Source organism: Trachinotus anak, unplaced genomic scaffold (assembly GCF_046630095.1).
Source record: "Trachinotus anak isolate AG129_WGS33_773 ecotype Australia unplaced genomic scaffold, CSIRO_AGI_Tana_v1 ptg000015l, whole genome shotgun sequence".
In the NCBI taxonomy this organism is placed as follows: Eukaryota; Metazoa; Chordata; class Actinopteri; order Carangiformes; family Carangidae; genus Trachinotus; species Trachinotus anak.
Genome location: NW_027273866.1, coordinates 9,831,217 through 9,842,779, shown reverse-complemented (window position 1 = coordinate 9,842,779; position 11,563 = coordinate 9,831,217). Strand labels below are relative to the sequence as shown.

The following is an 11,563-nucleotide window of genomic DNA, read 5'->3' as shown; positions in this document are numbered from 1 at the left end:
TTTGTTTGTGTGTCTTTGTCTTTTACTTATCTCTCACAGAAGCATGCAAGGACCACTTGAAGTTCAGTTTACTTGTCACGACTAGTTAACAGCATGGAAACTGTTGTATAATCTTCTCTGTGGCTCTGAGGGGAGCGGTCCAAAGTTTCAAAAAAACAAAAAAACAAAAAAAAAAAGATCCCCAGCTTGAAACTTTAGAATTTTAAGGCAGAAAGCCTGATTTGTGGAACTGTGTGTTGTAGTGGTGTGGAACGTGGCCATTTAGGAGGCAAGCGTGGTTTAATACTGCATTCAGAGACTGTTCAACCCCCTCCATTTATTCACATTTTGTTGTTTCAGCAGAAAGAACTGCCTGCACAGCTCAGAGACAGGATTGTGTCCAGACACAGATTAGGGGAAGGCGACAAAAATGTTCTACTGCTTTGAAGGTTCTCAGGAGAACAGTGGCCTCCACCATTCCTGGCTGAACTGAGCATTGATGGGGCAAAATATTTTATTAATTAATTTTTTTAATTGTTTTATTTTAATGTTAGCGTGAGGCTGCAACATAAAAAAAATGTGTTAAAACTGAAGGGGCCTGAAGACTTTCCAAATGCATTGTATCTAGTTCTGGAAGTTATTTTTTTATAGGTAATATCAGGTGACTCCCACTACTGTGCTAAAGATTAGACTGTTGAGAAAACTAGTAATAAATCCTGCAACTTAAATTAATTTGCTTTTGGATTCTGGGTCAATTTTGGATGAATTGAGCAACAACTATTTGTTCCTAGTTGCAACAATGGACTATTTCAAATTTGTTACTGCCCCGGTAAAGCTCATGGATACTGTAGTATTTAGAACCATCTCCCACAACGCCAAACATATGGACAAAACATGATATGATTTAAAAAATAAATAAATAAAATAAAGTGATCACTACAATACAAACCTACAGGGCTGTAATATCATAGTTGAGTGACATTGAGGAGCTCAAAAAAAGAAAAAAACCTACTGAACAGGGAAACTCTCACACAGATGCTACTGAGTTGCATTATGGGAATTGTAGGATCCAGCGCAAAAGTCAGCCCTGCCTCTCAATTCTGACCTTTTTTTTTTTTTTTTTTTTAATATCTCCCTTGCGAGTCTCCTGACTTTATGAAAGTGCAATATTAAAAAAGAAGAAACTGGAGTGCCCCTTTAAATTGAATTCAATCTGCGTTTCTTGTTTCATCTCCACTCCACTATTGCCAAGGATCATAATTCAGAGTAACAGCAGCGATAGTAGCAGCGTGCGCACATGCGTAAAGTATAGTAGGTGGCCGCGCATGGCATCTCCGCTCCGCTCCGCTCCGCTCCGCTCTGCTCTGCCGTCCTCTGCCGCTGGGTCGCTGGTGATGCCGAGCGGAGCGGGGCTCTCGTACATTTCTGTGTGCGGCTACAACCGCAGCTCCCGAGACTGAAGTCGGATGAAACCGGAGAGGAGCTTGAAATATGACGATGGATGGTCGGAGCCGTCTCTCATCGCTCGGACAGCTGTAACGTCGGCGGACACACACGCGTGGATTAATCAAAGGTGAGAGTCTTGCGGTGAATCACGGAGGAAATATCCTCCGTGATTCACCCTGGACCACTTATCCTCCCCATCTGATGCTGATGCTGCTGCTGCTGCTGCTGCTGCTGCCTCTGCCGATGATGATGATGGTGATGATGATGCTCTAAACGCAGCCTGCGTGATTTTCCTCCGGTAAAGGCCAGTTACAGTTACCTGTTATGCCTCTTATTCAGCTGTCGAGACAGGAGTGAGAAATGAAAAGATGCAGATTTGCCATTGTTTCTTATCCAGAAAAAAAAAAAAAAAATGATGGGCATCACGACACACCGTTCCCATTGCGGAAATAAGGTAAATAGGCAGTTAAATCAACAATATGGCTGCGTTTGTGCTCTGCCGTCGCTTCAGAAGTGAATTTTAAGTGTTGCAGGGTTTCTCAGTGTGAGGATTGAGCCTCGTAGACACGGAGAAGTGTATGATGTCAGCGGAAGGGAGATACTGCAGTAACCGAGTCCTTATGTTGACTCCCGTCAAAGGATGTTGTCATTACCTTGAAGCTCAAGGTGCGGTTACAGTAAAATGCACCTTTACAGGCCTATAATGATGATCACAGTCAAAATGAACTCATGATTATTGGTGTGCAACTAAATCCCAGGAACTCAGACCTTATCGCACTGATTCTGGTCTGTGCCTTTGAATGTGCTCTCATCTGTGAATTCATCTTGTCTATGAATTATTAAGAACTTGTGCCCTTTCTGGTATCTTTTCTAAAATGATAAATGCAGCTATGAAACTGTCATTTGCTGTCATGCACTGCTCACAGTTTTTCTGCACATTGCCTGCCAAAGCAAGGCCTGAGTTGCCTACTCATGAATTTCTGCAGTTACTTCACAGGCTGAATATTTACAATGAACCATTGTGTTGTTTTGCTGACATGTGTCTGCTGGGTCTCCCACCGCATAGCAAATGTTTTCTACCCTTTCCCTCCACGGCGTATTAGTGCTCCTCTGACTTATCACCCGTTCGAAAGCCCAGTCACAGTTTTTGTTGCCCTGCTTAGGACCCCTTTCAATATCTAATTAGGGTGGCCAAATTTTTCTAACTGCCTTATGAACCCTTAATTCTGCCACGGTTGGAGTCATGAATTGCCCACTGAGCTACAAAGAGCCACAGTATAGTTTCAAAACACTAAAATAGCCGTTTGATTTGGCACAAAGTGGTTTATTCCGACCTTAAAATGCAGCCATATCTGCTGGTCATGAGATCAGCTATCATAACCAGAGATTAAACAATTAGTCGGTTCATCAATCAGTCGCTCCAAAAAAAAAAAAATTAATAGCCAACTATTTTGGTTTTTCATGGTTTCAGTAATTTTTAAAGCAAATGTGCCAAATATTATCTGGCTTCAGTTTCTCAAAAGCAAGGATTTAATTTGTTTTATTATAAATTGAATTTATTTGGGGTTTGGAACTGTTGTTCAGACAAAACAAGACATTTGAAGATGTCACCTTGAGAAAGTAATCATACGCTAATGAAAATAATCATTAGTTGCAGCCCTGATCATACCTGTTGTTTGAGCTAACAGATGAATGAATGCCTTCATTGACACAGCACTTCAGTGGCGGACGCCCTTTCAAAGACCCTTGCTGGTGCCTGTTACCAGGAACAACACAAGCCAGAGTTGCAAGTTAGTGAATGGAAAGAGGCTCTGCCATAATACTAGATATCTGTGTCAGAAGAGGAGTGTCCATTATACAAGGCACGATGCAAAAAAGCAAAAAAGCAAAAAAAAAAAAAAAAAAGAGAAACCCTCCCTGTCTGCTGACTTCCTGAGGGTAGCAGAACCTTAGTCTCTTTGCTTACGCTCTGTTGGTCAGCTCATCCCCTGCACCCCGTGAACATGCATGTGATCCAGACATGTTTCAGGTGCTCAGCTCCTTGGTCCAAGGCTGCCCAGGACACCCAGCGCTCATCAGTCATTGGCCAGCCGTAATGTGCTCTGTGTCCATCATCATTAAGTGGTTCCTTTGCAGCTCAGTCGGTGTCATTAGCCCACAGGATGCAGTCACTGCTGAGCGGGATGTCATGGAGAATTATCATTTGCACAGACCACGGGCGCTGGAGTGTTCCCCAGCCAGCTCACCAATATCTCTACAGGAGGAGAGAGAGGGGAAACAAAAGCACAAATTGAGAGTTAATGAAGTCCTTGAAGGAGGTAGAGGGGAGGTGTTAATTACTTATTTAAAAGTCAGCCAAATTTTGTCAGTGAGCTCTCAAAGTAATGGTAATATAAAGTCAAAAGACACCCTCGCTAACTCCTAATTTGTCTTTTTCTTCACAGGGTCGAGGTTAAGGGCTTCACTTTGTTTGACATTCAGCAAGTGACAGGTAAATACTTTTGAAAAATTTTAAAAGAATCAGATAGACAATTACTCACAGAGTAAAAGACATCTTTTATTTGTCATGTCTTACTACGAACAGAGGAGACAGTTTCCCTGTTCATTAGACCACAAATTTATGCCACTAATGTTTTGATATTGAAATGAAATATCGTCATTTCATAAGAGCACAGGGTAGTATCATTGTTTAAGAGCAACTGAAGATATCACCTTCAAATTAAAATGTCCACTGAAGAAATGACTCACAACACACCATTAAAAGCCCTGATGGCACTTTTAGAAAAACAGTAGACAGAAGTAATGAATGGAAAAAAGAAATGGTTTCAAAGGAAACTTGTCTTTCATAAGTTCAGACAAAAAAAAAAAAGAGGCCACATTGAATCCCTTTTCAAACAGCACAGCTGTGTCAGACATCATCACAGTTTACAAGTCCAAACTCAGGAGATTCTTTGGAATGAAAGAGATGAGCGCTCTCTTTGTTTCTCCACACATCATCTGATACCTGACCTCGAAGATTAAAAATCTTTGAGGACAGCAGTGTCAATAATATCGATACAGTGTTAACGCACTTTAAATTATTAGTTTGAGATACTGGGAAATGGGCCTATTTTCTCTCTTTAAGAGAGAGAGAGATAAAACGTGTTAATTGGTGAGCTTTACAGCTTTTGTTACAGCTGAACAGAGCCAGGCTAGTTGTTTCCTGTCTTTGAGCTAAGCTAAGCTAATCGGCCGCTGGCTGCAGCCTCACGTTTACTGTACAGACATGAGAGTGTTATCAGTCTTCTCATCTAACTCTCAGCATTAACGCAAACAAGCCTATTTCCCAAAATGATGAACTAGTCAACATTAAATGTTCTTAGTTGCACCCTTACATTTTGGTGGATTTCCAGTTACTGAACAACTGTGCCAAGATTCATACATTCAGCGACACTTTAAATTTAAGAAATGATCATTTACTTCTGGTTTTCACTGTCCTCAACTGCTGCCCATGTCTCCATCTGCAAAAGGGCAATTCAGACTGGTCAATGCCCTGCTAGGTTTTCGTTTTGATTAAATTACAGTGCACCGTCCATCATCTAAAAACAGACACACAACGCCACACAATCTATATGTCTGACAAAGCTAGTGAGATGAGTAACACGGTTGTTGATGGACAGGGCAGATAATAAAGATGAAAGAACATGCTGTATCCTGTTGGTACACCAGTGTTCAGTAGCTCATCTGTGCATTTCAGCCACTTAGCATGACCACATTAGAGATCACTTATCTGTATGCTTCCGCTGATGGAAATAATGCACACATGAAGACAAGACCCTCTGAATGGTACTTTATGAGATTTAGATCAACGCTTCTTTTTTTTCTGAAAGCATTTTCTTCAACTGCATGCGTGATATGTTTGTAAGTCCTGCTCACTTGCATGCTACCTGAATGATTTTGGACAATGAGAGGAGCTGTGTGTTGAATTTGTTACCATGCTGCTGTCTGAACAGTGAGCGCTGCATGCTCTCTGCTGTCTGATGTGCCACAGAATGATCGAGGAAGGCAGTAAACGAGGCAAGGCCACGGTGGAGAAGAGACAGCTCTTCATGGAAATGAGTGAGTGGAGTCGACTGAGAGAAATCTCTTCACTATTCATAGTCAGCACCGGCTCATGTAATTCTTTGACTGGCTCGAAGTTGCGCAGGAGATGCGTGGTCCCTCACACGTACATTATAATTCCTCCCACACGAGTGCAGTGATAGTGTTTGAATGTGCCTTCAGTAGGCCTGATTGTGTTTGTAAAGTGTTTCATTTTGTTTCATTAAACTGAACAGGCTCTGCCTTCATCTGAGAACATTTTTATGGGAAATATATTGAGATGTTCTTTTTGCGTTTGTCTTTTAGGAGCTCAAAACTTCGATGTTATCAGACTGTCGACTTATAGGACTGCCTGCAAACTCCGGTTTGTGCAAAAGAGATGCAACCGTAAGAGCATGTAGCTTCTTAAAGATTTCCCCTCTTTCTTCTCTTTCCAGCTGTTATGACACTGTGTAACCAATAGAAACATTTGTTCCAACATGAATACAGACTAAATTGATCACAGTTTGCCCCCCTCCTCCCCTTCACAGTTCATCTGGTGGATGTCTGGAACATGATCGAAGCCTTTCGTGACAATGGGCTCAACACATTAGACCACAATGCTGAGATCAATGTGTCGCGGCTGGAGACTATCCTGTCTTCCATCTACTACCAGCTCAACAAACGGCTGCCCACCACCCACCAGATCAATGTGGAACAATCCATCGGGCTGCTGCTCAACTTCATGGTGGCCACCTATGACAGGTATGAGGCAGGTGGTCAGTGTAGGCGCTGATCATCAGAATCACCTTTTCTGTTGTTTGGGGAGAGTTGGTGCAGAAACAACATGTTATACCCATGTTATGGGCTTTGTTTTTGTTTGTTTTTTTTCATTTTGTTAATCATCTTGCTACCACTAATCTGACCCCCAGGTAAAACACACCTTTGCTCAAGCCAATACACTTGATATACTTGGTCTGATATGACCAGTAGCTTATGGTGGCTTTTTCAATGTACCCTTTAGCACTTACGTTAATCTCCACTTTTGGCCACAGTGGCTGCTGTTCCGAAAAGTTGCTTGCTTTAAATCTTGCACTTACACAACAACTGTGCAAACAAACTGATGCTATTTGATCATATGCACATGCTTGAGACATTCTCATGGGCCTATCAAAGCAAAGAGACACCCCTTGTTTTAATAAGCCACTCAAAAAAGGTCTATTTGGATTTTTCATACATTATATAGAGTTAAATGTTCCATCACGCAGTTCAAGGACATTTCTTTTAACTAATTAAGTAAAACACTGAAGTTGTTTATCAAGCAAAAATGCCAAAAAAGTCAGTGGTTCTAGCGTCTTGAATGTGAGGATGTGCTGTTTTTGCTTGTCTTAAATTTCAGTAAACTGAATATCTTTGGGATTTGGAAAAAAACTGAGATGTCACCTTAGACTCTGTTTTCCCTATAATTGGTGCCAAATCACATTGTTCTATCTTTTCAGCAAACATAGGAAATTACAGACCTGTGAAATACAGCACCAGTATTTTATTTCCCAAAAACAAAGGTCTAAATGCTGTTTCACACCCCTCCCTGTGCTGCCAGATAAAATTCTACTGGAGAAATACTGAATTTGTCTCTATTTGTCTATAATATATTAAGTGTAAAATTACTGGAATGAACATAATAAATACTGCTAATGTGTTCATTTTTATTTGTAGACCCTCAACATTGCTGAAACCTCCGAATTTACAAAAGGGCACATGAACTTAGTATCTTTAATGGGAGCCACAACCTTGACTTCATTATACAAACAAACCATCAAATCAATTATAGCTTTTTCCATCACACCACAGACAGAATATATAAAAAAAGGCCTGATATCCCTGATGATGCTTTACTGTATATACCTCCTCTTAATGTGAGCTCTGCACTCAAGGCCTCAGACACTGTGCATCCTGGAGCACCAAGGTTTATTACTGACCGTAAAGCTCTCTCTCATTATTGCAGCCTGTGTGCCCAGATTGATTGGCTGCTTGCCCTGTCCATTCATGGGCCCCATTCACTTGGTTTTCTTTTATCTGTAAGGCCATTCTGGTCCCGCTCCGTTATTACTCATGCTGCCGTATCTCTGGGAAACTTCGTGGAAATGACTAGCTGTGATCACAGGAAGTGGTTTCGCTATCTTGTCCCTGAGGTCCAAACTGAATTAGGCAGAAGAGCTTTCATGTACCTCTGCTTGGAAGCCAGAGCTAAATTAATCTGAAATGAAAGAGATGGTCTCTCTTGGCAAGTTAAAAAGATTTTAAAAGGTCTTCAGGCAGACTCATAATGACCTGAATATACCATAATAAGATGTGATTTAAGGTTCAGTTCATGATTTTTGACATTTCAGGCCCTAATGGATGCAACATCGCCAGTACACTTACATGGGTACACTATCATGGGATTTTATTGCTTCTGAATTCAACTTTTCATATTATTTCTTCTTTCAAAAGTCACTTTAATCTCCTAATGAAGCGTCGCTTTTGTTCCTCCACTCAGTGAAAGCCATGGGAAGTTGACAGTTTTCTCAATGAAAGCAATGCTGGCAACAATGTGTGGAGGGAAAATTGTGGACAAACTACGTTGTAAGTACATATTTGACAACCTTACATACAACACGGCATAAGATTTAGATATAAGTTAGCTGCATTTTCTAAAATTATATTCACCCTGGCTAGCTGTACATGCTGGTACAGTCCTGGGACAGCTGAAGTCTTTGTGTAGTTCCCCAAATTAACCACACAGGGGCGCTGTTAGAACACACATGCAGAATGCATTTACTGTACATGTATAAACCCTGCTGAGTATATGCACTGTGGATCAGTACTGCATTCACAAAAAATGTCAAAAGCCTGTTTGCACTCTGCTGTTGCTGAGAATAAAGTCTGACAGTTGCTGTCTCTCAGATATTTTCTCACAGATCTCTGACTCGAGTGGAGTCATGGTGTTTGCTAAGTTTGATCAGTTTCTCCGGGAGGTGCTGAAGCTGCCCACAGCTGTGTTCGAGGGCCCTTCATTCGGCTACACGGAGCATTCAGTGCGGACGTGCTTCCCCCAGCAGGTAGGATATCTGAACACCCTGTCCTCTGCTTCTTCCTCTACTCTATCCTCCTCTAAATTTGTAATAACGTGCACTTCTCACTGGACACACCTATGTTTGTGTTTGTATCTAGAAGAAGATCATGCTGAACACATTTTTGGATGTGTTGATGGCAGATCCTCCTCCTCAGTGTCTCGTATGGCTGCCACTCATGCACCGACTTGCTAATGTTGAAAATGGTAAGATCTGGCCAGGATGTGGGCTCAGTTAAACCGTGTGCATCCATGTTGGAATTTCAGCATTTGAACATTCAAGTTCCTCATTCCGTCTTTCTAAATTTAAAATTGACATTGTGCAATGACCTGACAAAAAATGAGCACAGGCTACACCAGGATTAAAATGTCAGTGTATAGTTTTATATGAGAGATAAATTAACAAATGATAATTTTATAACATCTGATTTAAAATGATCTCATCTCTCATGACAGATGTTGTTGATAAAGGGGTACTTTAATATCTTATAGCGCTGTGGGCAGATTGAAATAAGTATTCAGATTGTTTACTGAAATATTCAAGTGAATACCAGTATAACAAGATAAAAATACTCCATTAGGTAAATGTTCTGCAAAATCCCCCTGAGAAGCTGACAAGTATGATAAGCTAAATTTACTTAAAGTATCAAAAGTGAAAGTACTCTGCACGAAAATAACCCCTGTCAGTGATGTTTTATTACATATTGTTATTACTATTACTAACTATTGCAGCAGATTGAGGTGTTTTATCTGCTTTAGATACAGTTTGGTAGTTTAGTCCTGTGCCTCCGAATCTAGGGGTTGGGCATCCTCCAAAGGGTCACAAGATAAACCTGATTGAACCTGAGATGATGGATTGGGTAGAAAAGAAGAAGAAAAATTCTGCTACAGAATTTTTTTGTCATTTTTTGGACACACTGATCACATACAAGCCAAAAAGCTAAAGACCCTCTGGCATAATATGTTAATTTATCATCTTTTTCAATGTTAAATCTTAATCTGTGAAGTTACTAGTAATTATATCTGCCAAATAAATGTAGTGGTGTAACGACCAATGTTCCCGCTGAATTGTAAAGTAATACAAACGGATTAAGTAAAATCAGACTTAGATTTCTTGAGTAAATCTACTTCATTACTTTCCACCACTGTTTGTGGGGGTTTGTCTGATATTAAAGATTGGAGACCACTGCCTTAAAACTGACTGCAGGCAGAGGTTTATTTTCAGTAACCCTGTAGCAGAGATGTGACAGCTTGGCTGAAGCTCCTGTCTGAGTTGCTGTTGTTTTTCCTCCGCTCAGTCTTCCATCCGGTGGAATGTTCATATTGCCGGAGTGAGAGCATGATGGGTTTCCGGTATCGGTGCCAACAGTGCCATGGCTACCAGCTTTGTCAGAGCTGCTTCTGGCGTGGCCATGCCAATGGTCCCCATAGCAACCAGCACCAGATGAAGGAGCACTCATCTTGGGTAAGGCAAAACCCAGATCACTCTCAATTTTTGTTGTTCCCTTTTCTAAACAATTCAAAAGTCAATACATCTCCATGAGAATGATTTTACAACAAAGCAGACTATTCAATCGTCCGCCTACATTTCCTGTCCTCTCAAAGCAATCCATGAGGGATTTTATGGGGTTTTAGTCATTTTGGCAAATGAAATTGTATTGATTGAATTCGCCATGTTGCTGCATTCCCCTGAAGCTCAATCATTATGTTATAAATCGAAACAATGGAAGTCATATGCGCTGAATCCCAAATCCAATTCCCATCCTGCTCGTTTTTTGTACAGAGGAGAATGACTGCGTATGAAGCCTCAGGACTGGAATGACTCGCCCGAGTGCATGAAAGACAAAACTGTCTGAAATATAAGAAAACATGATGGCATTTATTGTGAAGGTTAGGTTTAATCTGTTCTGGATGTTTTCCTACTTTTCGTGACAAATTTGTGTAAATCATGTGTCTGTGAAACACATCTGTGACATTGTTCACCATGTCATCTGGTTCCCGTTCTCAGAACCATCTGCAATGTTTGGTTTTGGCATTTGGCAGCATTTTCAATTCACCTCTATTCTGGTTATCTGGCAGTATCACTAGGAAGTCCCTTCCTGTGACAGAAAATATGACTGCTCATATAAGAGTCTATTGCTGTGTCACTTCCTATCTGCTACCAAGTTCACTATATTTCTACGGTGAAACACAAGTGTGTGCACTGTGTAGGAAAAGCTATTTTATTTCTCTGTTTCACGACAGGAAAATCAGCGCACATAAAATTTCATACAACATATGTAGAAGAATATAATGAATAAAATATGTAATATAAATGCGTCGTGCAGTAGATGATCGTGCAGTTTGTACCAGAGAACAAGACCAAAGTAACAAATGTGTAATATTCCCAAAAATTACTGCAAATAGGATGAAAATAAGATTTTTGACTACATGTATCCCTCCGTTTTACAGGTGATCTATTAACTATTAATTAGCATTACATTAATGGTCATTATCTATCTTAGAGTAACAAACTTTGCACCGCAAAGATGAATATATTTCCAGAAATAACATTTGTATTAAATTTTGAATGGTTGTCAGAAGAGCATGAGGGGAGGGGAAGAAGCCTGCGTACTAGATAGCAAGCTAGTGTGCAGGCTAATGTTGATGTGTTGCTTAGCAACAGTCCAGTACCAGTCCAGTTGTTGAACTATTTGTGTTGGCCAAATAAATGATGAAATAGACAAACAAATCATAATCTGTTATTGCTTATTACTGTTAACTAGTATGGTGTTCGTAGAACTGTTGTGAATATCAGCACGGCTGTGATTCGGTCATAGGTATGAGGCCAAAGGCCTCATCTCATTCAGATGTGGCTCATTTCTACCTTTTAGGCTCACATCTATCAGCACACCTTGCCTTTTTTCATCACTGTAAAAAATTGGTTGAAATGTGTAGTAGGTGCTAGTTTCAATCAGAACTTGAGTG

General features: G+C 40.6%; 1 protein-coding gene across 8 annotated transcripts in view; it reads left to right on the top strand.

Annotated features, from left to right (window-relative positions):
* The first annotated feature begins 1,144 nt into the window (after window positions 1-1,144).
* dtnbb (dystrobrevin, beta b) overlaps window positions 1,145-11,563 on the top strand; it is a 33,959-nt gene continuing 23,540 nt past the window's right edge. For 2 of the 8 annotated variants that reach the window (XR_011693666.1, XM_071498364.1), the window contains exons 1-9: window positions 1,148-1,552; window positions 3,870-3,916; window positions 5,456-5,523; window positions 5,812-5,892; window positions 6,036-6,249; window positions 8,024-8,109; window positions 8,431-8,585; window positions 8,698-8,803; window positions 9,895-10,061. Coding sequence is in view for 7 of the 8 variants with exons in the window: in XM_071498364.1 (XP_071354465.1) it covers window positions 5,457-5,523; window positions 5,812-5,892; window positions 6,036-6,249; window positions 8,024-8,109; window positions 8,431-8,585; window positions 8,698-8,803; window positions 9,895-10,061 (876 nt within the window). In the remaining variant the exon portion in view is untranslated. Of the gene's footprint in view, window positions 1,553-3,869; window positions 3,917-5,455; window positions 5,524-5,811; window positions 5,893-6,035; window positions 6,250-8,023; window positions 8,110-8,430; window positions 8,586-8,697; window positions 8,804-9,894; window positions 10,062-11,563 lie in introns of all 8 variants that reach the window. The other 6 variants (XM_071498371.1, XM_071498367.1, XM_071498365.1 and 3 more) reach the window with 6 other exon arrangements.